Raw genomic sequence first — 27547 nt, 5'->3', positions numbered from 1 at the left:
TTTGGTTTTAGTCCTAGAATATAGTCCTTGTTCTTGGGACTAAAGCCCTTCTGAGTTTTAATGAAAATCCTGAAGTTTTTCCTAACCCCTTCGAAATAGCAAGACTTGAACACCAAATTCTGACACTTTGAAATTGGGTAGCTGCTATAACCTTTACTCACTTTTAATGTTCTGTTGCCCTCCTTTGGATACTTGAAATACTGCCCTGCACAGTTGAGTTGGCCAAAAAATTTGAGGGACATTTGTGTGCTGATTTTGGGTTTTCATCTGTGGTGGTTCTGTTCTTTCCAGCATTCTCCTTTTCAATTTCCTGACATTCTGACAGCCCAAAGTCAGGCCTCTGGCTCCATAACAAATTTTTCCTGAGGTTTATCCCCCATGAACCCCATGAACAGAGGAAGTACCCTCAAAGGAAAATTTAATTAAATGTAGATATCACTTATTAGACTTCCCATCTTTCAAGAGTCCTATTCCTTCCAGCTTTAGGTTGCTCTCCAGTGCCTTCAGAGAGTTTTTTTAAATTTTTGTTCAGAATTTATAATAGTTGTTGTCAAGAGAGTTATTCTGCTGTAAGCTTCTCCATTGTTACCTGAATCAGAACTTCATCAGTGAGTGTTCACTACTCTTTGAAGCAGTTTAATTTTAAAAGGAAGAAGAGGGGCGGCTGGGTGGCTCAGTCAGTTAAGCCTCCTACTCTTGACTTCGGCTCAGGTCATGATCTCAGGATTGTGACATTGAGCCTCGTGTCAGGCTCCATGCCTGCTTAAGATTCTCTCTCTCCCTCTCCTTCTGCCCCCCCCCAAAAAAGGGGAAGAGAAAATAGTGTTAAAGCAGAATCTAGGTAGTCGAGCTGTTTCCACAGTGAGAAACACAAGCATGTTTCTAGGCAAAGGAGGAGGTCTAGAGAAGGAAAGACTGAGGTTGCAAAAGATAGGGAACTAAGAGATGGCACTATTAGTGAGGGGATGAAATTCAGTGTAGCTTTGGAATATGCAAAAGAAAAGAGAAGAGGTGAGGGGATTTTGAGGTAGCAAGGATAGGAGCTGAACGTGAACAGGGATTTGTTGTCAGAGGAGAACACGAACTTACAAAAGCTGTATGGATTCCTCATATGAAAAAAGGAAGTGAAGAGACAACTAAATTGAATTCAGGTATGGCTAACAGAATGCATAGGATGGATAAAGAATGAAGGTGGGAGTAGTCAAGTGTGACTCCAGAGTTATAGGCTTTAGCTGCCTGTAGAGGGCATTTTATTTAGTGAAAGGAATTTATTTGGAAAGGAGTAAGTTAGGCCAGAGGGTGTTGGTGGAGCTTATGAACTGAGGTTTGGACATGTTGAATTCCAAAGGCCAGTAAGAGACACAGGAAAAAAATTTGATAGGCATCTGGACATATGGATCAGGGGTTCAGAAGAGAGGTTATGGCGGAGGTAATATTTAGGAGATAATGGCTTAAGGCTAGTTAAATCAAGCTATGAGAGTGAGTGGCAAATAATGGATTAAGAAATGAGAAGGCTTGCAACAGACACATGAAAAAGTGCTCAACATCACTCGGCATCAGGGAAATCCAAATCAAAACCTCAATGAGATACCACCTCACACCAGTCAGAATAGCTAAAATTAACAAGTCAGGAAATGACAGATGTTGGCGAGGATGCAGAGAAAGGGGAACCTTTCTGTTGGTGGGAAGGCAAGGTGGTGCAGCCACTCTGGAAAACAGTATGGAGGTTCCTCAAAAAGTTGAAAATAGAGCTACCCTATGACCCAGCAATTGCACTACTGGGTATTTACCCCAAAGATACAAATGTAGGGATCTGAAGGGGTATGTGCACCGCAATGTTTATAGCAGCAATGTCCACAATAGCCAAACTATGGAAAGAGCCTAGATGTCCATTGACAGATGAATGGATAAAGAAGATGTGGCATATATGTGTATACACACACACACACACACAATGAAATATTATGCAGCCATCAAAAAATGAAATCCTGCCATTTGCAACAACATGGATGGAACTAGAGGGTATTATGCTAAGCGAAATAAGTCAATCAGAGAAAGACAGTATCATATGATCTCACTGATATGAGGAATTTGAGAAACAAGACAGAGGATCATAGAGGAAGGGAGGGAAAAATGAAACAAGACAAAATCAGAGAGGGAGACAAACCATAAGAGACTCTTAATCTCAGGAAACAAACTGAGGGTTGCTGGAGTGGAGGGGGGTGGGAGGGATGGGGTGGCTGGGTGATGGACATTGGGAAGGGAATGTGCTATGGTGAGCGCTGTGAATTGTATAAGATTGATAAATCACAGATCCATACCCCTGAAACAAATAATACATTATATGTTCATAAGAGATAAAGAAACGAGAAGGCCTGGAAAATGTCAATACTTAAAAAAGAGATGAAGAGTAACATCACAGAGAATGAGAAGGAGCATCCTGAGAGCTCAGGAGAAAAACAGTCATGTGCAGTGTCATAGAAGCCACAGAAAGCAAAGGCAGAGTGTCTAGAAAGGGGCATAGGGTAGAATGCCACTTGGAAGTCAAGTAATTTAAGGATGGAACGTGTCCATTAGATGTAGTGACATGGAGGCCAGCAGCAGTCTTGGTGAGAGTTCTTTCAATGGGGGTGATGAAGGTACAGGCCAATTTATTTTTTTCAGAAGCCAATTTAGAGGAAGTGAAGAGTAAGAAGTAAGAAGGAAAAAACAAAGGCAACTTGTGCAGATTATCTCTAAAAGAGAGAGCGCAATGGCTGGAGAGGGTTGGAGGATGGAGGGATTTTTGTAATGGGAAAGACTTAAGCGTGTGTAAGTGCTCATGGGAAGGTGCACGTGGAGAAGGAGGAGGAGAAGATGCAGGAGAGGGAAGGGATGGCTGAGTTTGAAAATCACTGGTATAATGAAAAGGACTGGTGATGAGAACAGAGGAGGAACTGACTTTCAAGTAAAGGAGGAACTTCTGTGCCATTGAACAGGAAGGAGGAAGGCAAGGATGAAAGTAGATGGGTAGGTTCTGTCCATTTGGAGAGAGAAGAGTGTAGGATTGCTGAGCAGTGGATGGGCCCAGCATTGAGGGACAGTTGAGGTTGATGAGCATTAATTTTTAGTGCTGTCCATTTTCTGACTGTGTCCTCATCAGCAGTCGCTAGCAGTCCCAGCACAGGCATGAACACAGTGGATAGTTAATTCAGCCAGGGTCAAAGTGTTGCAGGTGACTGTGATCAGTGATAAAGGGGCAAGAGAGTCTGGGAGTCTGGCCAATGAAATCTTGGAATTTAAGCTGAGTGGTAGCAAAAAGAGATAAGGGATAAAAACAGTGATGAGAGCAGTTGAGTACGTAAGCAAGTAAGCTGGAAGGTGAGTGGCTGGTGAGAGAGTGGGCTGTGTTGGAGGTTTCAGAGTGAAGTGGTTTGTTTGAAAACATGGTTCCAATGTATGAGAGAAGGTGGCTGAACTGGAGAATAGAAGATCATTGGTAAGGAGGAAGCAGAGTAACTGAAAGGCCATATGTGATGGATTATTCATATAATACGTTAGTTTCCTATGGCTGCATAGCAAATTATCACGCATTAGGTGGCTTAAAATAACAGGACTTACTCCTTTGTAGTTCTGGAAGCTAGAATCTGAAATCAAGGTTTTGGCAGAGACCTGCTCCCAACCGAAACCTCTGTGGGAGGATCCCTCCTTGCCCATTCCAGTTTCTGGTAGCCCCACGTGTTCTGTATAACCCCAGTGTCTGCCTTCATCTTCACATGGCCCTTTTCTCTCTGTGTGGGTCTGTCCTCACATGGTGTTTTCCTCTTATTATAAGGACATCAGTCATATTGGATGGGATCAGTCACCCCACTGACCTCACCTTAATTTGATTACATCTTCAAGGACCTTATTTCCAAATATGGTCATATTCACAGGTGCCAGGGGTCAGGTCTTCATATATTTTGGGAGGACACAATTGAACAAATAACACCGTGAATGTTCAAATCACCAGTAGGCAGAATAAGAAGGAGCCAGAGCTTTTTCAGTGAAGCGCAGGTCCAGGAAATACACAAAGAGCAGTGAGGGAGGGAATGGGGAACGAGGTTACCAGAAGTAGGAAGCTTAAAGAAGAGGAGTTAACTCGTGGAAGAGTAATGATCTGGAGGTAGTCCTGGTGGGAGAAGGACACAGAACCCACCTCCTAACCTTCAGTCACATGAGGTAGGAGAGAATGAGCATCCTGTCATTGGGAGGTCCCCAAGGGAAGCGGGGTCCTTTAGGAGGAGCTGGGTTTCATCTGTTCAGCTGGTGTTCAGGGAGAAGGCAGAGGTTGGATGATGGAGCATGTTGATCATGGAGTAGGTGTTTGGAAGGGAAAAGGGGCTAAGTGAGGAGATTGGAGGGGGAGAGCATTAAGGAAATGACCACACAGAAGAGGAAAGATAATGCCGCAGAGAATTTACACAGTGGCAGTCATCCAAGAAAACGAAGGTAATAGCCTTTGTGGGCTTAGCCTTAGTCTTCTGGAGGATGGCGGCCATGCTGTGGCATGAGGAAATGGAGGCTCGACAGTCATTCTGTTAGACAAGACATTCTTTTTCTTTTATCTGCTGGAGTTCCTGTTTGCATGTCCGAGTCTTACTGTCCAACATGTACAAGTGAATAGAATGGCTGGGAGTACTCTGTACAGTTGTGCTGGCCTGGTGAGCTGGCCCTCTGGTGTGGTCCTGGGGGGACGAGGGTAGGCTCTCTGCACTGAGCAGCTACCCTGCATCAGGTTATTGTTCACACTGGGCCAGGCACTAGTACTGCTTTGTGCGGGGAGGAAAAAGACGTTTCATTTCATATTGGTCCACATGTGGAGTACAATTCTAACTGTGCTCGGATTCTGAAAAACACGGCTCCGGTTCTTCTCAATTAGCTCAATTACTTTCTTTCAGGAAGTTTTATTCTTATTTCTGCATCCACACTGAGCCTCATGCTCTGCTATTTCTGACTGTCAAGAGATGAGAAGGGAAACAGCTATCCAAAGAAATAGCATAAAAGTCAAGTTTAACACATGTCGGGTTTTTTTTTTTTTTTTAAGATTTTATTTGAGAGAGAAAGAGAGCACGAGTTGGGGGGGGTGGGCAGAGGGGCAGAGGGAGAGGAAGAAGCAGGCTCCCTAGGAGCCTGATAGGGGGCTTGATCCTAGGACCCCGAGATCAAAACCTGAGCCAAAGGCAGATGCTTAACCGACTGAGCCAGCCAGGTGTTCCTCATGTGTCAGGTTTTTCAGTGCACTTACCATTTGTTGGATCTGAGGACCTAGTTGTTTTAAAAAAGAAAAATCCAATCTTTTAACCCCGAGATCTTTCTCATCTATATTGTTCGCCTTCCTACTTGAGTTATTAATACTGTTGCGATAACGTGTCTGCTTGAGGCAATACCAGTCCCCTCTTTTTATTTAAAGACAGTCTGTACCTTAGTGGTGGGAATCTTCACAAAGAATTTATTCAGTGTGTAAAGTGGCACCATAGCTCTGCTGTTCATTTGTCATTTACTTGTTCACAGCAGGCAAATGGCCCCAGGTGAATTATGAGTAGGTATTATTCATACCCGGGCTCCTCTGCAAGTACTTAGTACTTTGCTCTTCAGACCTAAGAGCTGCTATTTTGGTCTCTATTAGCAGTGTTTTTTCTTCCTCCATCAACTCCTGAACTTACTAATTATATCACGAAGACTTGCCTTTTTTCCCCCTGTGATTACCTTTTTCATTTGTTGCCTTTACGTGGAAGAAACATGTGTTGCGTTTGTGTTAGAACTTGAATCTTAAGAACGCAAGCCATGTTGTATGTATCATTTGTATTCCTCATGGGTATTTTAAAATCTGGGGATAAACTTAAGTCATGATATGACCTTCTGTGTAACCCGTTGAAGTTATGTGCATATTCATAATTCACAGATCAAACCATTTCTAAAGAACACTGGATAGTGATTTGAGAAAGTTCTCCCTCCAGCTTGCTGTAAAATGTTCCACAAGATAACCCCTCAGGTCTGATTGTGACTCTCCTGTGAGGAGAGTTTTGTAAAGGAAATGTTTAAAATTGTTTTCAAATTAAGATTTCCAGACGTTTAAGTTGACAACTTCTTCTTTTCAGTAGTTCATTCAATAGTTTTATTCTTCAAAATTTCATTCTTTTTTTAAAGATTTATTTATTTGAGAGAGAGAGAGAGTGCTTGCATAAGTGATGGGAGGGGCTGGAGGGGCACAGGGACAGAATCTTCAAGCAGACTCCCAGTGAGCCCAGAGCCCAACACGGGGCTCAGTCTCATGACCCATTAGATCATGACCTGAGCTGAAACCAAGAGTCTGTGGCTTAACCGACTGAGCCACCCAGGCAACCCTAAAGCTTCATTCTTTTTAATAGTGACCTGAACAAACTACATGACCTGAAAAATTTTATGAATCTTTTGCAAACAATATTTTTTTGTTCTTCATTTGCTGACATGCAGTAAATAGGTGATTTTAGATAATTCCAACACATTGGAGAATTAATTTGTTTTTGTTCATCCACATTGTATTTCAGGGAATGATTACAAAGTGTTCTTAATGCAGTCATTCCAGAATTGAGCTGCTTTCTCTATTAGGACATTTTCAAATAATTTTCCTCTCACTTAAACTCAACTGAGCCTTATCCAAAGCCTTTAGAAGATGCAAACAGCTGGTGCAAGAGAGCTATCTGTAAGTCTCTCTCAAACAGTTGTTTTCTTAGCTATAGAGTGGTTGACAAAATTAAAAACCCCTTGACCTAATGATCCATTTCTTATTGGAGCACTTTCATCAGAGATTTTTGCCTCAAGCCCTACTTGAGCACTTCGCTCTACATCCCAAGATATTTCTGCTTCTGAACAGAACAGACTGTAAACTCTTTGGGGTGGTTCAGGTATACTGCCACCTCAGAGCACAGAGGGTGGAATAATTGATCTCCAGCCCACCTCTTCCATCCCCGAAGCAGTCCCTTGAGACTTGAAATTTGAACTGTTACCCTGATAGGCTGTGGAATCTGGGTTCAGACAATTTCACTTCTTTTACCTAAAGAGGAGGAGAGTTTTTAGAAATTAATGCAAATTCTGAGACTGTGTCAACAAAGAAGCCATAGTGTTCTCATCAGCAGAGTCTCTAGTAAACAGCTAGAGAGTACTTTTGGTGAAAAATGCAGCCAAGAAAGAGAACTTTTGGATGTTCATGAGAAAGTTTCTACAGCCTCCTCTGATCACCATTCAAGTTGAAAAAGAAGCGCTATGCTTTTGCTCACTACCTGGTTTCCCAAGTAAGTTATATCAAGAATGTTTTATCTTTAAAGATGATAAGCCTGGGGCACCTGGGTGGCTCAGTCAGTTAAGCATCTGCCTTCGACTCAGGGCATGATCCCCAGGGTCCTGGGATTGAGCCCCGCATTGGGCTCCCTGCTTGGTGGAGAGTCTTCTTCTCCCTCTCCTACCCCTCCCCCTGCTGTTGTGCATGCTCTCTCTCTCTCAAATAAATAAATAAAATCTTAAAAAAGAATGATAAGCCTGTTCAGCATGTAGGGGTTTTGGCACAGAGCTCCCCCAGAAGGGCAGTGTTTCTCAAACTTGAGTGAGCATATTCTTCCATCCCCAACTTTGTCTTGGGTGGAGCCAAAAATTTTTCTTTTAATTTCTGTACGATTCTTATGCAAGTGGTCCTCACACCACATTTTCAGAAATTGTTGCAGGGCTGAATTTGCAGTCATCAGCCTTTGACACCTGTTTCCTTGTTTGACTAAGTAATGATAAAGTTGCTAGCCAGCTTGGGGGTGTAGATGTCCTCACAAAATGAAGCAAAGCTACACCCTTGACTTGATTAGCTTCACGTTTAAACTTACCTACAGCCTGCCATGGAAAGTTCCCAATTGCTATAGTAATGAATGAACTTGCTTCTTTCCCAAAATGTACAAGTTGAATAGGATGCCAGACATGCCTTTCATCTCTGTCTTACTCACTGAGAACATAAGGACAAATGCCCCTGGAGAGCAACTGGGTAATTTGAAGCATTTATCTCTATAGGGTCTTGACAGGCTTTGCTTAGGTCACCATGAGCAAGGACTTTGCTTTTTGAGGTGTGTCATTGCTCCATCAGTTTCTGTCAATGTGTTCATTCTCTCCCATGGCGCCAAGTTAACTTAACCATTATGCAGTAGAGGGGGGCACCTGGGTGGCTCAGTCAGTTAAGCATCCAACTCTTGATTTTGGCTCAGGTCATGAGCTCAGGGTTGTGAGATTGAGTCCCACATCCGGTTCCACACTGGACATGGAACCTTCTTAAGATTCTCTCTCTCCCTTTACCTCTGCCCCTCCCCCCTCTAAAAAATCATTATTTATTGGAGGTAACTCCTGGTTATCCGGGAGGGGAAGGGAAAGGAAACACCATGATCTATCCTGCAACATCTATTCCCTGGCCTCATTGTTGATGGTGAACTTGAGTAACCTGGGTTAGTTACTCTGCAGAGCTGAGAGGAAGGGAGCTCAAGTGATGGGCCCAGTCATGGCAACTTGGGTAGTTGGGCAGAGGCAGTATTTGATGTGTATTTCCTGGCCAGCTTCACTAGATGGTGAGTGATGTGCTGGGTTCAAGTAGGAAGAGACTAAGTCTCCTAATTGTTTCTTTGTGTTGATCAAAGCTAGTTTATGCCCTGGGTGAAAGGGATCAGTGACTTCAATGAAGGAAGCTTTGGAGAGAATGGAATCCAACCAATCTTCACAGATGATTGTCTAATTCTATACTTAGAATATTTCTTGGTAAGAAAGACATTATTGAAGAAGATCTATTGAAGAAGGAGGTTATAGGTCTCTCGACTACCACTCCAGTGAAGCAGTGCTTATTTTATTTTTATCCCTGTGATTTATTCCATAACTAGACAGCTGTATCTCCCACTCCCCTTTTTGCCCATCCTTTGCCCCCCCTTCCCTCTGGCAACCATCAGTTCGTTCTCAGTACTTCTGGGTCTGTTTAGTTGTCTGTTTATTTGTTTTTAGATTTGACATGTAAGTGAAATCATACAGCTTTTGTCTTTTTCTGCCTTATTTCACTTAGTGTAATAGTCCCTAGGTCCATCCACGTTGTTGCAAATGGCAAGGTCTCATTCTTTTTTATGGGTAAGTAATAGGGTGTGTGTGTGTGTGTATTACATCTTCTTTATCCATTCATCTGTGGATGGACACTTAGGTTGCTTCCATGTCTTGACTATCGTAAATAAGCTGCAATAAACATAGGGGCACATATATCTTTCCGAATTAGTGTTTTTGTTTTCTTCGGGTAAATACCCAGTAGTGAAATTGCTGAATCATATGGTAGTTCTGTTTTTAATCTTTTGAGGAGCCTCCATACTATTTTCAACAATAGTGGCACCAATTTACACCCCCACCAACAGGGCACGAGGATTCCTTGTTCTCCACATCCTCACCAACACTTGTTATTCATCTTTTTGATTCTAGCTGTTCTGACAAGGGTAAGGTGATATCTCATTGTGGTTTTTGATTTGGATTTCCCTGATGATGAGTGCTGTGGAACATCGTTTCACGTGTCTTCTGGCCATCTGTAGGTCGTCTTTGGAAGAATTTCTATTCATGTTTTCTGCCCATCTTTTAGTCGTATTATTTAGGGTTTTTTGGTGTTTAGTTGTAGACTCTCTTTATATATTTTGGATATTAACCCCTTATTGGATATATCATTTGCAAATATATTCTCCCCTTCAGCAGGTTGCCTGTCTGTTCTGTTGTTTCTTTGCTGTGTAAGAGCTTTTTATTTTGGTCTAGTTCCAATAGTTTATTTTTTATTTTGTTTTTCAAGCAGTGCTTATTATAAGTGGATGTCTTTAACTCCTGCAGCTACTGATGGACAGTGCTGACTCTTACTGTGTGTACATGTTTTAAAATATCTGTGATGAGCATTACATGCCTCTTGCAAGTGGGGTTGCATAGTATTAATCCTTGCATGATCTTTGTAAATGTAAGCATCTAGTGGTAGTAGTTTGGCTCAGATGCTATGAGGCAGTTAGAATGGATAGGGTCTAGTTCTCTATACGGGTATAAAAGTATTTTTTCCATATTGGCGAAGAATATTTATGACTTACTTATCATCACAAAGGCTTTTTTATAACTGCAAATTTTATGAACATCTGTCCGTATACTCCTGCCAAAATACTTTTTAATCCAGAACTTAGTTTATAGTGATACGCTTATTTCTGTCAAAGCAAAAACTTCATGGAGTGGGCAAAAATAAAAACTGCATTTCCACATTGGAATCTGGATGCCATTTGAGAGTGGGAATGAGACATTGGGAAAAAAAAATTCAAACCATTTGGAAGCCAAGCTGTTGCCCTTGCCCTTCATCACCACGAGCTGTGTGCCGACCTGAGATCCTGAGTCCACGAGCCTCGTGGAGCTGGTGCTGCTGTCCAGGCAGGAGATTTTCCCCTCAAGAGATTAGTGATGCTGATGACAAGTGCACCATAGGGAACAGCACTGCCTTTGAGCACCCAATGTCTGTGTTCTCTCTGTCAGCCTTCAGTTCCAGCCTGATGTTTTTGGTGCCCCACAATGCTTTCCTCACTCATCCCCTTCCTGTTGTGTAATGAAATGGCCAAGAGACAAACTCTGTCCTGCAGCTGCTGAGTGCCTCTGCCTTGGTGACAAGAGAGCAGCCTCATCAGGGTTTCCAAATTCTTTAACAACCATATCATCATTCAAAAGGGAGGAGAAAACATGTGGGCAGTACAATGCTGGTCCATGTTCTTCCACCAACACTCAAGTCAATCAAGCTGGAGACTAACACATAAACATTAGGTTGAGCCTAGACTTTCCTACCAGCCCACCCCCCCTAAGCTTTCACTTCATCCCTTGGTATTTCTGCACATCACACCTCATTCTAACTCCGTCATCCTGTACCCTGTGCTCTTCTAGCTGGTGTTCATGCCCCTAACTTCGTCATGGAACCTGGGACATGCATGCTGGGTCCGTCTCCTCGCTGACATGCTGCCTGCCCTCTTTCCTAGAACTCTACGCTTTTTCTCATACACAAGCTCTTCAAAATAACAGTTGATGTTAGGATCTTGTTATTTATCCGCAGAGCTTGGTGTATTACCTGTGCCCCTCGTTAAGCTAGGCTTTTATTTATGGCCATCTTTTTTAAGGACCACATAGTCATTGTTTTGGTTATCTCTATCCATGAGCAGTAGGTACGTTCTGCTGCTCCGCCACTCAGCTTGTTTTTTCCAGATGCAAGTGTTCCAAGTTTTCGCCTTTTGGCACCTTTCGTACTTAACATGCTGACCATGCTGGGCAGGGGGTGGAAACTTGGCTCAGTCAAGAACTAAGCCAGCCATCCAGCCTGTCACTTCCGCTTTCTCCCAGCAGGCTGTTTTACCAGCCAGCTGCCCAGCGTTTTGTCTCTGATTCTTTGGCTGCCCCTTCTTCCTTATTTTAAAGAACACCAGCTTCACAGCACTAATTTTCGCCAAGCCCTTGGTAACATTCTTCCTAACTATGCCAGAAACACTGAGGCTTGGCAGAAAACTAGGTGTCCAGGACACCTAGATGTTACTTTTGGTTGGGGCCATTTCAGGCAAGATGATAAAAACAACGGTCATGTGGATTTCAAATTATTGGGTTATTCATTTGAAAGAAAATTTTATATTTTGACGAATTGAACTCTTTAAGGAAGGATCTAGAGTGAGAATCAGCTGCTCTCCGGGATCCTGAATTCACTTGTTGGGTCCACTTGCTCTGCAGGGTCTCTCAAATTGGGGTCAGAGACCTCCTTCAGTCACCTGGGATATTCTTTTAAAGTACCCACCTGGAGTAGGGTCCCAGAAATCTGAGGTGTTAGTCTTACCTAGGAGATTCTTGGGCCCACTGTATTTCTCCATTCTAACAGAACGAGCTTATTTTTGGTAGCTCTTGTGAGAAATCTCTGAGGATCGTCAAAAGGATAACTGATGTTGCAGGTGTTGCTCTCACTTGAACTAATAAATTTTCCCCCAGGAGAAGCTAGACTGTGATGGGTCTACTGGTCCGTGTCAGTTAAACATCCAGTATCTGGGCATTTCACAGATGGGGCAGAGAAGCAGTGACTGTGGGTGTTTCTAGTTCTTCCTCACTTTTGGTTGGCATTTCTCAGCGAGACAGCAAGACTTTTGTCAAAGGATATTTGTCCTGCAATTTAGATTTCCTACTTCTAGGTGGCAGTGGCACCTCCCTTGCATAGAAAATGTTTCATCGGGATGCCTGGGTGGCTCAGCCAGCTGAGAATCTGACTCTTGGTTTTGGCTCAGGTCATGATCTAGTCAACATGACTGACGGGGCTCTGCGCTCAGCAAGAGTCTGCTTGTCTCCCTCTCTCTGTCCCCTCCCCTGCTCATGCATGCTCTCTCACTCTCTCTCTAAAATCTTTTAAAAAAAGTTTCAGCAAGTATTCTTCTTAAGTAAATATTCAGATTCATAGTAGTTTTTATTTTTTTTAATATCAACACCTTTTGATAACTTGATAGCCTTCTCCCTTTTCCTTGAATGTGATCAACTTATTCCATGCCTTTCCTCGCTCTTGTCTTGGAGTAAACCTCAGGCCAGCATGGCATCAGATGCTGCCATCACTTGCTCGTGGCTGTGAGTGCTTCTGCTTAGTAAGCCTCTTTGCGTTGCCGCAGGGATTTTCAACAGTTATCAGTTTTTTCCAGAGCAACTCCCTCATCCCTGCAACGAAGATGCACCTAGGGGCGCCTGGGTGGCTCAGTCAGTTAAGCGTCCAACTCTTGATTTCGGTTCAGGTCATCATCTCAGGGTCTTGAGATTGAGCTCCACGCTGGGTATGGAGCCTGCTTGAGATTCTCTCTCTCTCCCTCTCCCCAATCACTTGCAAGCACCTACAGACTGCTGGATGCTGAGAGTATCACGTTCCTGTAATTGACTCCTCAGGCATCAATCAGAAGGGGACTTCCTCACTTCCTTCTTTTCAAAGATAATTACCTCTTCCTCCTTTTCTTCCCCAAAAGAATGTTTTCCAGCTGTATGTTTAAATTTTGTGAGGGGCGCCTGGCTGGCTCAGTCGGAAGAGGCTGTGACTCTTGATCTCAGGGTTGTGAGTTTGAGCCCCATGTTGGGTATAGAGATAACTTCAATAAATAAAAATTTAAAATATGTGTGTACCTCACCACTTCTATATAATGGCTTTTGTTGGCAAAAATGCAAGCAAAAATTGGAACTCAACTGTTTTCAATAGTGTCTGTATATATTTTCAGAAAGACCCTCTAGCCTTTATCAGAACAAAATACTAAAGCATAAAAAATCAAGTTTTTATACATTTTTAACCTTGCTTCATGAAAACAGCTCTTAATACAGACAGGCAAAGCCTTTTCCCTGAAAAATGTTTACAGTCTGGATATGTACATGTTTAAAATCTGCACATGTATATCCTTGGTGGAAACCTGTCCCTTCATACCCAGAGTTGAATTGCTTTTTGGAAGAGAGCACTTAGTGGTAAGTCAGTCTCTTAGAACTGCATATGATCTTGCCTGCCAGAAACCTCAGTTTTGTAAAGCTCTTGATCTCTGATTGTCTCACTAACTGCAGATGTAGCCTTTGCATTCCCAGTGGCTCTTCCAAAATAGAGAACTCTCTCTGAGAGAGTCAAGAATCTAATATGAAACCCTTCACTTCTTATTAAAGTATAAGTCTTGAGAGGAGGCAGCCTAGTAGTTAGAATTCTGCAAGCTTGGTGTGGGGATGGGGCCTTCTCTTCAGGAGTACTGACACAGGATCAATCAGAAAGAGTGGAGTTTGAAATTCAAGATTTAAGTGCCATTTCCAGCATGTGATTAAGGGGAAATTTTTTCAGTCTTTCTGAATTTGTTTTCTCATCTGTGAAATGGCTGTAATATCTCTTCCCTAAGGGTTGAGGTTAGAGTGAAATGAGAGAATATTTGTAAAGAATTCAACATAATACCTGGTAAAATGATAGAGATAAGTAAATAGATACATTTAGAATGTATATATGGGTTCTATTCTTGGCCTGTGTAAGTTTTACCCAATTCCTTTGTATCTCAGTTGAGTTGCCTCAAAAACAGTTGTAGAACCACCCTCTATTTTTACAGAAATCCAGAAACTAGGCAACATCTTCAGATTTAAACATTCACTATATTAACTTTCTTTATTATAATCTATCAAAAACTTAGAGGTGACAAAGGTAGGTTTAAAAAGTACTTAGCTGCATGAATATTTAAATAAAACCTGGTTGGGACAAGATGTGGGTGTTAGTTTGGTTAATGACTGGTTCTGCCTTTTAAGCATAAACACAATACAAATAATTATGTATTTTGGATAAGAGAGGAAGTCCACAAATGAGCTCATGTCTGCTTATGTAGGTGAATGAGATAATGTCTGTCAAGTGCTTAAAGCTCCTGAAATTCAAGTTACACATGCCATCTCTGGCCATCCTAATGCTATCCCATGGAGAATTAGTCTTCTCCAAATGCCAGCCTGTACCCGACTGAAATATCTTCTGGAGGAGAGATTAGGTTTCTGTGCCAGGAATCTTGGGAAGCCTTCTAATCCATGGTCTTTGAGTTAGCACTGCATCAAGCCATCATAGGGTGATGGTTATCAGTCTTTTTTGAGGTGGTATGGTGAAATGGAACAAACACAATGCATATGGAAGCCAGGCCACTGGGGATTGAGTCCATCTTTGCCTGTTACTGGCACACGTAGTGCTTCTGGAGAAATAGACTCTCTCTGTATACACAGTTCGAAATCTGGAGCCATGAGATTAAACACCAGCCATGTTTATTCATGGACTAGGCTATCTCAAGCAGCACAAGTAGAGCATGAAGGGGGCAATTGGGATACTGTCCTCATTAATAAAATTCAGAAGGTTCAAGGCTTCTGAATAGAGATGTCCTATTGGTAAGAGCTGGCTTGTCAAGGACCTTGGCTTTGCCCCAAGTTTTGCTTCTGTCTTGTGGTTCTCCTGTTTAATAACCCCATTACCGTCCCATTGGCCATACCAAGGCACCTTGCTTTAATGTTTTGGCTCACTTATAGACCAAAATTCTTTCCTCAATTTATGTGATCCAACCAAAACAGGCCAAAACCTCAAAAAAACCTTTCGTTAAACACTAAGGAATAACACAAGAAAAATTAAAATGGAAGGTCAAATGTATTCAACATTCTAGCTTAAAGTTTCTGATTCTTATGCAGTTAACATGCTCACTCTTCCTGTCCCCATTTACGTGGAAGCCTAGAGGAAAGAAAGACCTGCCCAAGTCCCTTACTTCCTACTTTTAGATCTGTCATTGGTTGGATGCTTCTGTAACATCTAAGAATATCCCACTGGCTACGCTTACTCTTCATAGTGTAGATCAAAGAATGTGAGGTTACCTTTTCCCAGCTACCTCAGGTCTGCCTACTTAGTTCTGGCCTCTGTTCTCACAGTCACTGCTTCTCCCCAGATGACCCACATTAGAAATGACCTCACCTTGCAGGTTAGACTCTGCAGCCTACCCCCTGCAGTAGGACTGAGTCCAAATAAACCCATCAGCACATAAGTATAATACAATGTCAATCACATGTATGCATCTGACTGCTCAGTCCTGGGACTGGAGTGGGAGGTATAGGTGGAAAAATTAGTAAGCAGGAGTTGTTCTCTACTTTCTCCTTCCTTTGCTTACTCCCTTTATTGACTCATGACATTTGCAAGTGCTTGAACCTTTTTCTTTGGGGAGTTGGGTGAAAAAGCAAAGGAAAGTAAGGACAGAGGTTCTGTGAAGCTCCTAACTTGAAAATGCTGCTTCAACTAATGGAATTTTAAACAGAAGGGAAGAAGACACCAAAAAATGGAAAGAATAACTCCCCCATCTTGTTCGTTCATTAAACAAAACTCTGAGTTCTTTTTATGTGCCAGGAACTTCTTGTTCACATAAACCATCTTGAGGCCAGCCTCCAGCCTGGGCTGTGCTTTCCTAATCACAACATTGCTGAGAGGGCTCTGTTTCCTGCAGGACATAGAACTCCTACCCCTCAATTTCGCATTGAATATTCTCTTTTGCATTGTTTTATAAAGTTTCATGTACAGTAGATGTCTCTTCAAATAGGTTAAAAATTTCTTAAAGGACAGAAACCATGCCTTTTCTTTTGTTTCCCTGCAATAGCTAGTGCAGTACTGAATGTGTATGTGGTACTCCAAATACTGCCTGACTACTTAATGGATGTGGGAAAGGAAAGTGAGGTTAATTGGGCTGACTGTGGAGGCTGGGTCTCCAGGAATTCTCTTATTATGGAGAATATGCATCATCCTCTCAGATTCCCACTCTTTTCCCAGATGAGCCTACCTCTGCTGACATCTGTGGGGATACCCATACACAGTCACAGAGACCTCCGCTCTCTTGTCATCATTCTGTTGGCCCAAATGGGAGGTTCCGGTGGACAATTTACCAAGTGTAATTACCATCTCTGTGGTCCTTTTGATATTTGGTGTGGCTTATTCTTACTGTACCCCAGTTTTTTTACACTCTTTTCCATCCTGTAGGAACACTGGTCATCTTCTCCATTTTCTACATTCAATTAATTGCCAGGTCTTACCTCTCCTATCTTCTCAAGATATTTGAGATTAATTCCCTTATCACCACATCCAGCACCATTACTTTAATTCATGCTATTGTCACCTAATAACCAGCATATGGCAACAACTCCCTAATTTGTTTCTCTGCCTTGGTCTAGCCTCCTTCAGACTGGACCTGCAATGATCTTTCAAAGATGCAAATTTGATTAGACTAATTCCTGCATAACTTCCTTTAATGGTGTTCTATTGCTCTGAAAATAAAGTCCAAACTCCTTGACAAGGGGTCTTGGAGTGCAGTCTGTTTCACTAGATTGTGGGTATCTTGAAAAATCTGACCCTCTCAGTCTAATGCCTACTTCTTCCTCAGCGTTGTTTCTCACCTGCCTTTGCTTTCTTCCCTCTCTTTCCCCTCTCCCTCTCCTTCTCTGTCTCCCCCCCACCTCCATCTCCCCTCCCTAGCCTTCCATCCCAGACAAGTTTGATTCTATGTGCTTCCTCACTTTCTTACTCACCCTGGGCCTTTTGAAGCATACTTTGGAAATTGTCCATTTGCTTCCCTGACACTCTACTTGACCACACAACCTTGAAGGTTGGGGAATTTGCTTTATCCTTACACATAATAAGAACCTCAAAGATACTAGTCTATAAATGAACATATAAGTGAGTTAGTGATGTTCTGATTTCACTGCCCTGTGATGGATAATGTCTGACATTTGTTTCTATGTACCAGACCCTATTTTAAGTTCTTAAACATAAAAACTGCCTATGCTGAGAAATAGATACTATTATATCTCTATTTTACAAATATGGAAACTGAGACACAGAGAGACTAAGTTACCTGCTTATCCTCATTCTACTAATAAGCAGTCGAATAGATATAGGACCTTATGGAGTCCCATGCTAGAGTATTCACACTTAACTAATACACTCTATATTGCTTTTTTTTTTTAAGATTTTATTTATATATTTGACAGAGACACAGCGAGAGAGGGAACACAAGCAGGGGGAGTGGGAGAGGGAGAAGCAGGCTTCCCACCGAGCAGGGAGCAAGATGCAGGGCTCCATCCCAGGACCCTGGGATCATGACCCGATCCGAAGGCAGACGCTCAATGACTGAGCCACCCAGGCAGCCCCCGCCCAATATTGCTTTTAATTCAAAGCTATTGATACACTTAGAGAGTGTATCATTAAGGCCTGGCTATGTGAGAACCAGATAGATTAATGGAGAATTGGAAGGAGACCCATGACAGGTCCTTTTGAATCATAAACAAGTTGGGGGAAAGGGCCCAGCCAGGCAGATGAGTGCTCAGTACAATTTGTCTGCATCCACAGACACCACCAACCACATACTCTCTCAGAGAGTCTTCTAGAACACAGAAGACTGGAGTTGAGCACTTGCTGTCCTTCATACTGGGGATACCAAAAGTAGAATGACAGATTTTTCAAGATACCCACAATCTAGTGAAACAGACTGCACTGCATGAGAAGTAGATAGGCAGAACAGAGTGTGGTTCACAGTGGAGTAGAGGGAGGACAGCCCACCCCCCTTGTAACTGACTCCCTCTTCCTTTGCCCCAAAGCCTGGCTAGTACAAGCCAGCACAGTGCTGAGTGCATATTGTGAGGTGCTAGGCAGAAGAATGCTATGTGAATTTGACAGCAAGAGTATCAGATTCCCACCATCTTGCTTTTAGTAAGCCTTGGAAAAACACTTCCGGTGCAGTGAGGAAGATATTACCTAGATTTACGGACCACAGAGAGTCCACCACAGGCTTTCCCTTCTATTGCTTTCCACATCATGGAGCTAAATGAATGCCTGGTTCCTGGCTTTGGCAGGCCCCGGAATCTCAAGGTTTTCTGTAGGACATTTGGGAATGTAGTGCTTCTCTAGACAGCGGACGGGGCTGGGGAGAGCGATGAAGAGCTGTTTCAGAACAGATGTCAACAGAGCCCTTCTTTCCGTGCTGGGAATCAGTAAACACGTGCCACAGAGTGACTGAGGCACAGGCCCAGAGCCCACAGACGATGAGCCCACCTCCTGGGGGACTCTTGCACTGCAAACAAATTAGCTTTGATGGACAAGTGGCCTTTGCTTAGTCTTGAAGAATGTGGAGGTGGGAGCTCAGGGTGGTGTGGAGTTTAATTAAGGATGGCAGCTGGTGTAGCAGGTCAGCTGGCTCTGTGCTCTGCACTCCATTTATGTCACCAGTTACTACTTGCGTTTTGTTTTTCTCCAGATACTCCTGTTGCCCTGTCTTCTCCCTTGCCACTGTCCCCATGTTGTTCTCTGTGCTCTTTGACTGGTGTGACCTTATCCCCAAGTGCAGGCTCCAGGCAAGGACCACACTCTAGAGGTAGAAAAATTAAACTGTAAGGAAACTGCATAAACCAGGGCAGGTACAGTGCTCTGATTTGAGGTGCTTTCTCCCCGTGCCCACTGTCTCCCAATTTACATGTGTCCATTTGTCCCAGTAATGAAGTCTTGACCGCCTTGGGACTTATCCTATCTGGAGGGAAAAGAAAAATATGATTGGAGCATGTCTCATGTCTGTGTTACTGGGGGCCCTCCATCAGGATGGATGATGGTGGTGTTGGGGGAGTGCACCTGTCTCCTGTCCAAGTAAACCAGAGCCAGGGAGAAAGAAAAGTGACTTAGAATCACACAGTCTCATGCCAGAGCAGGATCTCTAGTACTCGGGCCTGTGAATGCTTAGGTTTACAGGAGAATGGACTCCATAGTGTTCTTATAAGAGTGAGCAGGAATGTTGAAATCATTCAGTTGATTAGCCAAGTACCAACCATCACTGTAGAAAAATCTCCCAATCACCTGCTTTAGTGAAGTGAAAGAGAAAGAAACACACAAACAAACCCTGGCTCTTTTGCTGCTTCTTCTGGTGACATGAGATCCAGGTAGACTAAGAAGTGGTGGGAAGGAGGGGCGCCTGGGTGGCTCAGTCATTAAGCTTCTGCCTTCAGCTCAGGTCATGATCCCGGGGTCCTGGGATCGAGCCCCACATCGGGGTCCCTGCTCAGCGGGAAGCCTGCTTCTCCCTCTCCCACTGCCCCTGCTTGTGTTCCCTCTCTTGCTGTGTCTCTCTCTCTCTGTCAAATAAATAAATAAAATCTTTAAAAAAAAAAAAGTGGGAAGGAATCTCTAAAATTTTCTCTGATGGCATCGTATTTGGGGAAATGTAGTTAGACGATCTATGTTTATGGTGTAAGGCCTTTCGGGAAGTGTTTTATCATACTGGATGCTACTTATAACGATGCTGTATGTGCTCTCGAAACACTTTCTGGATGTGAGGTTCTTCCCTGCATTAACAGCTGTTTGCTCGCTCACGTGCCATACAAATGAGTTAATTACCTACAGCAAGAACAGACTTTGAAAACAAAGCAAGAAATATATAAAATAAAAGCTGTTGTCTCCTGATTACAGTTTCTCCTGTAGTGATTTTCATAAAAAGAACCAGGCAATTGTGTGTTATGCCAGAATTCTAGGAAGACTGGGTTTTTAGGATTTTGGACTGTGGTGACCCTGAGTAGAAACATACTTTGTAGAAAAGTCCTCAAAATTTGAGTGTCCCAGAGGCCTTTAGCCTTTGGGATAGGATTACCCAATCTTGGCTTGGGGGTCTGAAAACTTTTAATAAGGGGAAATAGTACGCCCAGCAAGTAGAACATCATTTTATTTGAGGGTGTTGAGGTTGGGGTGGGGGGCGGGAAGGGATGCATGAAACACTTCAAAATTAAAGGAAATTTAGAGATTATCCATTTCATTATTTTAAAAATGAAAATGGTGAAGTCAGAGGTTATCTGTGCCTTAATAGTGGGGTCCCCTTTCCTAACCCATAAATGTGGAGTGGTCTTGAGTTTCTGTTGTTAGTAGAATGGTCTTAAGTATTAAACTGAGGGGTTGTGCTCCATAGCTCCCATGTCAGAAAGTCTTTAACCAGAGACTTTAGAATAATTTTGACTCTTTCTTTCCCAAATGACCACAGTGGGCTTGCTTTGGCTTTTAAATTGGAGCTCCACGGAAACCACTTTACCTGTCTCAGAGTATTAAACATAGCTGTTGGTGACTTCTGGCCCTCATTCCTCTTTCCTGTTACTCTCCTAGTGGCCATGTTCTCCATTGTCCTATAGGAAACCAAGGCTTGGTATGTAAGTTGATTATAAGCTATATTCCCAAGGAAAATGGCGTATCATGAAACTAGCTGTAAGCTCCTATGGAGCAATGATGTTGTGTGTCTTCATATCTTTCTCACTACCAAGCACTGTGTTTTCTATAAATACAATACTTAAATATTTGCTGATTGAAAATATTCTAGTTGTGAAAAATATCTTTAATATTTCCGTCAGTGATCAGAACAGAGTAGAGTTAAGTAGATAGACTTTGGAGACAGATTGCCTGGATTTGAATCCAACTCAGCCAAATAGAAGCCATGACCATAGGCAGGTGACTTAAATTCTCTAGGCCTTAGTTTCCTTGGCTGTAAACTGGAATGTTAATAAATCCTATCTTACAGGGTGGTTTTGAGGATTAAGTGAGTTAATATATTCAAAGCACTTAGAACAGTGCTTGACACAGAGAAAGTATTCAGCATTAGCTATTACTAGTCAGTATGCAGCAAAAGCTGTCTTGAACTGTTGTTGAGAAATGTTCCAGAAGAAGCATGAATATATTATTACCTGAGCACATAATAAATTAGAGTGATTGTCATCGGGGTCATCGGTTCTTATAGTTCTGGACATTTCTTTGTTCAGAACTATATTTGTACAGCTCTTAATTCTCTTATGCTGCAGTAGTCAGGTTTTCTTAACAAGTAAATAGATTGCCCATCATGGTCACTATTGTCTAGAGCCACATTGTGGTCTGTCCATTGCCCTCTTAGAGATGATTGTGGATGAGGTCCCAGTGGCTTTCTTCCTTTGGTCCTACACAGGTATCGGTGTGGATCAGTGTATCTTTCCTTTCCCTTCTTCTTTTTTTTTTCCCTTTCCCTTCTTCAGCAAGGCTGTATGTGTGTTCTTCTCCTGTATGTACTATCAGCCACACTCAAGTTGCTCCTGACATCTTAGTCACTATTTCCTTGAGACTTAGGGATTTTCTTCTTCTCATCTTTTAGAATCTAACTTGAAACCCATCTTAACTTGAATAAGAGAAATCTACCTTGTATATTCCTATTCATCCATCCACCTATCACTGATTCATAAGCTCTTTGCCCTTGAGATTGTTATTGTGTGATCTATCCCCAACTGATACGAGTAGGTATCCTCATTCTGGTTTTATTTCCACAGTATGTTCCTCCAGATCTCTGCGTCTGCAATTTTGCGCTGGAACAGTCCCTCTCTGTGAGAGCCCTACAGGAAATGCTTGCCAACACAGGTGAAAATGGCAGCGAAGGGGTGAGTACCTGATTTACGTCCTAGGTGGGAATTGGGACACACCACAGCCCAAAAGTGCATACTTCATTTCATTCCTCCAGGTTCAAACCAGGAAACCTTAGGATCCTTGAGCTGATCCATATAGAGATACTAAATCTTTCTCTCTGTTTAATTCGTGTTACTGAGCAACCCTAAACCTGCTTCCTTTGGGTTAATCAACTTCCACCAGAAAACAGAAGAGATCACCATTGATGCTGCACAAGCAGGACATAGGACATTGAACCTACTCCCCTTTCCTAACCCATAACCCACCAGGAAATGTGAGGAGGGCATTGAGATGGAGGGTGCCTGTTAGGCAGTTCTTTTCTCTTGGAAAACTCTCATCAGAGATTTATGACTGCCCCCAGTGAAGTACAACTATGTTATAGCAGTTTGGTGAGGATTTCCAGTAGAATTCAATCTTTGACTCCCAGGACCCCACAATTTCACTCATGATGAGAAAATGTGGAGTGGTCTTGAGTTTCTGTTGTTAGTAGAATGGTCCTAAGTATTAAACTGAGGGGTTATGCTCCATAGCTCCCATGTCAGAAAGTCTTTAACCAGAGACTTTAGAATAATTTTGACTCTTTCTTTCCCAAATGACCACATCTATTTATATCCATTTATCATCAGGTATTTTAATTCTATGGCCTGAATATCTCAAATCCAAACATCTCTCTTGATCCCCCTTAGATACCCCACTAGATGACTATCCTCTGTCTTCTGGGTTATAGCAGTAGCTTACTAACTGCTTTGTTTCCTTCTATACTTACCCACCTCCGCCGCCATTTTTTTTTGTTCAGCTATTATAATGTTCTTTCCAAAATGCACATCTAATCATTATACTTCCCTGTTTTAAAATGCTTTGTCTTCCCATTACCTTGAGAAAAATTCCAAATTCCTTAACTAGATATAAAACCCTTCTGGATTTGTGAACCCTGCTCAGCTTTCCTGCCCTATCTCTCACCGCTTCCTCCCAGGGCACTCAGTATTCAGCCATACTGAATTCCTTTCACTTCCTCAAATATGACAGTGCTCTTTTGCCTCTGTTCATGTGTGTCAGCTATTCCCTCCATTTAGAACAGTTTCCTCCTCCTCTCTGTCTTCCTCTGTGTAATCTCTACTTCTCCTTCATGGAACCAGTTTAAATACCAGATCTACTGAGAAGCCTTTGTTGACCCTGCAAGTCTGGGATAGGTGTCCTTGCTTGAGCAACAGTCAATAAATAGTTCTCCTCATTCTGTACTATAATTGCAAGTCTAATTTTTTGCATCCTATACTGGGGAGTAAACTGCATGTAGGTAGGAACAATTTGTAATACCTAGCACAATTTATTCTCACTTGACTCAGATGAACGCATATATAATAAAGAAATGTCTCATTTATGGTAGAAGAGATGATGACCAAGGACTCAAGGGAACCAGTATTTACATGTAGGTCATCTTCCAGCTCATAGTATAATCTTACTCAAGATTTATTATCTCTTGGGTCCATAGTGTTCTCATCTATAAAATTAGAATGTTTAATTAGTTTTCTAGGGTCCTTAACAACAGTGTTTGTAATTCTTAGCTCTTTTGGTTTAAAATAATATGCTTTTGTCAGCTGCCTGAGAATAGCTTTGTTCTGTACTGTAGAGCATTAACACAGGTGAGTTTTTGTTCACTGAAGTCTGTGTCTGCTTCCTCCTCACGTAAACCTCAGTAGCAATGCTTTCCTCCATAGGCACATACCCTTCAGCTCAGTTGAACAAATCTATTTTTAATTCTTCATTATTTTTCCAAAACTAACAACTCATCATTTATAGACCTCTTTGGTGGGGGGAGCTGGTTGATTTGGAATATTAGCACTTTCAGTTTCAAGCAAGAGCAGCTAGACTCTGCCTACTTATGGCCCAAGGATAGAAATTGGGAAGGTAGAGAGAAGCTATGTTAACTGGAGAACTACCTCTTGGGCATTCTCTTATCCTGTTTTGCTCAAAAAGTGTATTTAAAAGGACTTCGTTTTCATTTAGCTTGAGTGGTTCAGGAAGTTCTGTACATGAAAAAGTAAATTCAGAAGTTCTGGTTGTAATCCTTGCTCTTCTTAATTGCCATGCACTTAAATAATAGGCTTAACTTGGTTTGTCTTAAATAAGAATATATAGCAATGCATTTTCCAAAGAGAACGTGAAGACCAACTTGTAAGAGTGAGTACATAGTTTGGAACATAAAAATAAGACCTACTTTAAATACCAGCCATGTTGTAGGAAAAGTTTACTCAATATAATTATATATTTCAGGGGCCATCTTTAATTTGCCATATTTAAAAACCAGTACATTAAATCTTATTGGGGGATTCATTCTCTTTGAAAACTTGAGTCCAAAATAAATGATCTGTGACATTTTTATTAAATATTCATTGGATAACAGTAATCATCATGTTGGGTCAGACTCAAATTTCCCATGTGTCATGTTGCCTTTTTGTGCTATTTTACCAAAGATAATATTCTCATCTTGACATGTATATCATCATCATCATCATCATCATTGACTAGGGATCTTAGAGCTAGGAGGAAGGGACTTGGAAGGAGAGCTGGAGTCTTTTGAAATTATTAAGATGTTATTTGTTGGTGGTTCTATTAACTAGTCACCTGGCTAGCAGCTTCAGCTACTGTAACCCTCTTCGAATACTCTCACAATTCCATCTGGGCTCTCGATCTTTACTATGAGAAATAATATTTTTATATAACCTCTTGAGTCTGATTGTTTTGCTTTCCTGAAGTGATTTCTGTGCACATTTACCATTAGTATTTAATTTGATTTTAGACAATAATATTCAGCAGGGAAGAAGAAGAGGGGGAAAAAAGGAAGTGAGTTAACATGACAGACCATAATGATACTCTGGGAAGCCTGGGGTTGTTTGAGTGGGATGACGCTTCCTTTGTATGCCAGTCCATTCTGTTTGGAAATAGGCATTTACTGCTTTTAAATAGATATTACTTTCACTAATGATCATGACTGCCACCAAATGGGATGTTTTGAAGAGTGTAATTTTTCTTTCTAGCCATAAATTGGTCCTCATGTGGTGTGTCTGTTCACTGCTTTGCAGCAACTGAACATGTTTAAAAAATGACTTCAGTTGTTGGTTTATTCACGTGATCTGTGTACAGAAGTCTTTTTGCAAGGATTTACAATTCTGCAGCAATTCCCCTTGCTAACAGAAACAAAGGTGTCCAGCTTTGTTTAACAACAGAGTTTGTTCTTGAACTGTCCTTAACTATAGCAAGTAGCTTGTGGGATCAAGCTTTACATTGAAAAGGAGAAAAAAAGAGGCCAAGAACGTGTGGTGCCCCTCCAGAGTCCACCCTAGCTGAATTCATCTTTGGGTCAATTTGACTCTGATTAAATCCTATATGATTTTATTCTGGAGAAAATTACCAAGAGGTAGATGTTTGGCACTGTGGCCAATTAAATGGCTGAAGTTTGAAGTAAAACCCCTGCATACTACAAATATTAAAATATTTTCACATTTTTGATTGATTGGACCTACAGTATGTGAAATACCCAGCCGCTTTTGTCAGGACGTGGCACTAAAAGAGATGTCAGCACATCCCCTCGGAACCCTCAATCCCACCATCCCTTAGAAATGACTTTGAAGAGAGCAAGCAGCGTTGGTCATGAGAAAAGCTCCATCTTTAGAGCCAGGCAGATGGGCTTTCAGTCCGAGCTATATGCATCAGGGGACTTCTGGGGCAAATTATTTTTCCTTTCTGTACCTTACTTTCCAAATCTTCAAAATGCAACCTACCTCGTGGTGTTGGTAGAAATTAAATGATAGAAATCTCTACATGTGCCAAAAATATATACTGGTTCCTCTTCATCTCTGCTCCACTCCCTCCTTTCATATTCAAATACCTCACAGGAAGGAGAAGTCCCTGCTATATGACCAGGTGCACAGAACTCCAAGTGGGTTTTGACGTGAATGGGCATAATGCTTCTAAAAATGAAAGGCCTTGATTAACACAATTACCAGCTGTACTCCTTCTGATAAGGGCTCTGATTTTCTCTAAAACTTGACTTAATCATTGTTAGATGTCTACCACTTAAAAAAAAAAAACCATATAAAATGCATTAATGCTATGATTGCCCATAAGACGGAAGAATATGTAACATCATGAACACCTGAGATCATGCTTCCCTTTCATTGCTAGAATGTCTAGAATGTGCATTAGCAAATGCACAATCAGCCTTTTAACCTTGATTGGGAAACGTGACCTGGAAAGTTATTACTTCGCAGGAACTTTTCTTAGTTAACCTCCCTGAGAGGTAGCTCTTTAATTTCCCATATTACTTATGTGATAGTCCCAACTACTAACCCTCAAAGGAGCATCAGGCTCCTTTCATTTGCCCCTGGCTTTAGAGGGGGCGTACTACACGCAACACAGCTGCGAGAGAAATGCACACGTGTGGCCTACAGTGCAGTTGCCCTGTCTGAGGAGGATGAGCCTGCGCCTTCTGAGAATCTAGAGATTGTCTCCTCGCACCAGGTGACCTTAGAACCAGCAGTGAGACTTAATCTCACATTATGCTGTATTCGTGTAAAGGTCATTAAAATACATGTCCTGAGATACTTAGCTTGTAGTCAAGTTCAGGACATTGATCCATTTTATAAAGTCACAGAAATGTGGCAACATTATTTAAAAAGAATCTGCAAAAGATACATCTACCCTGAGACTGGTCGGTAAGGAACAAATCAAAACAGGTGCTGCTGAGAGTTAGAAGCCCCTTGACTAAAGTCTGAACTCTAGCTGTGCCCAGAGGTAGAGGTCTTGTATGAACTCATCCAGAATGAAGAAAGCGAATTCCCACCATTTCTAGATTGTAGGAGAGACGGGATACCCCATTATCCAGATTTAGCCCCTCAATCTGAGGTTTTTGCCTTCCTTTCTTAGTTGTCAGCAAATAGCCAGAATGAGAATTTATTTTGGTATGTGTATGGAAAGGGAACAAGACTGATGGAGGAACTACGTACACAGTCCTAGATAAACCTCATCCCCATTGACATTTTTTTAAAAGAGAAATCATTTAATGAATCAAATCTAACAGTAGGCATTAGCTCACCTTTAGAATAGTACATAAGATTTCCTTTGGAGAAAAACTGCAAAGTCACTTCTGCATGTATTATGATACAAGTCCTAGGACTTGCCCATATATACCCTAAAGCCAGGGTAGCCAGGATATGCCGAAATAGCCCCATTAGGTGTTCAAGTCCGACCTTTCTTTGCCCTCCTTGGTAAAAGCCACTGCCTCAGGCTCCCCAAGCACGTCCTTAGCACCAGCACTCGGGAGCCCACCCCCAGCACAGTACCAGTGCCTGTCAGGTGGTTCATCCTGGGGATATTACCCCTGCCTAGCTCCTAATTAGAGGAGGATGCCACGGCATTAAATTTTTACTTGACTTGGCCCTGCTTTTTCTTTTGAAGTGGAGAAAAATAGCATTCTGATTTTGGATGCTTCCCTTTCTATTTTAACTTACAGCCAGTTGTCCATACCTG

The 27547-nt window shown here is 42.0% G+C and overlaps 1 protein-coding gene across 1 annotated transcript in view; it reads left to right on the top strand.

The window, feature by feature from the left end:
• The window catches only part of RYR3 (ryanodine receptor 3), a 508260-nt gene that overhangs the window by 171410 nt on the left and 309303 nt on the right, over positions 1-27547 (top strand). Inside the window, exon 3 of the mRNA XM_034994885.1 lies at positions 21889-21996. Coding sequence (XP_034850776.1) covers positions 21889-21996 — 108 coding nt within the window. The remainder of the gene's footprint in view (positions 1-21888; positions 21997-27547) is intronic.

The sequence above is a fragment of the Mirounga leonina genome, unplaced genomic scaffold, assembly GCF_011800145.1.
Source record: "Mirounga leonina isolate KUSES-001 unplaced genomic scaffold, KU_Mleo_1.0 Mir_91, whole genome shotgun sequence".
NCBI lineage: Eukaryota > Metazoa > Chordata > Mammalia > Carnivora > Phocidae > Mirounga > Mirounga leonina.
Note: the sequence above shows the minus strand (reverse complement) of the source record. Positions and strands in the feature narration are given on the sequence as shown.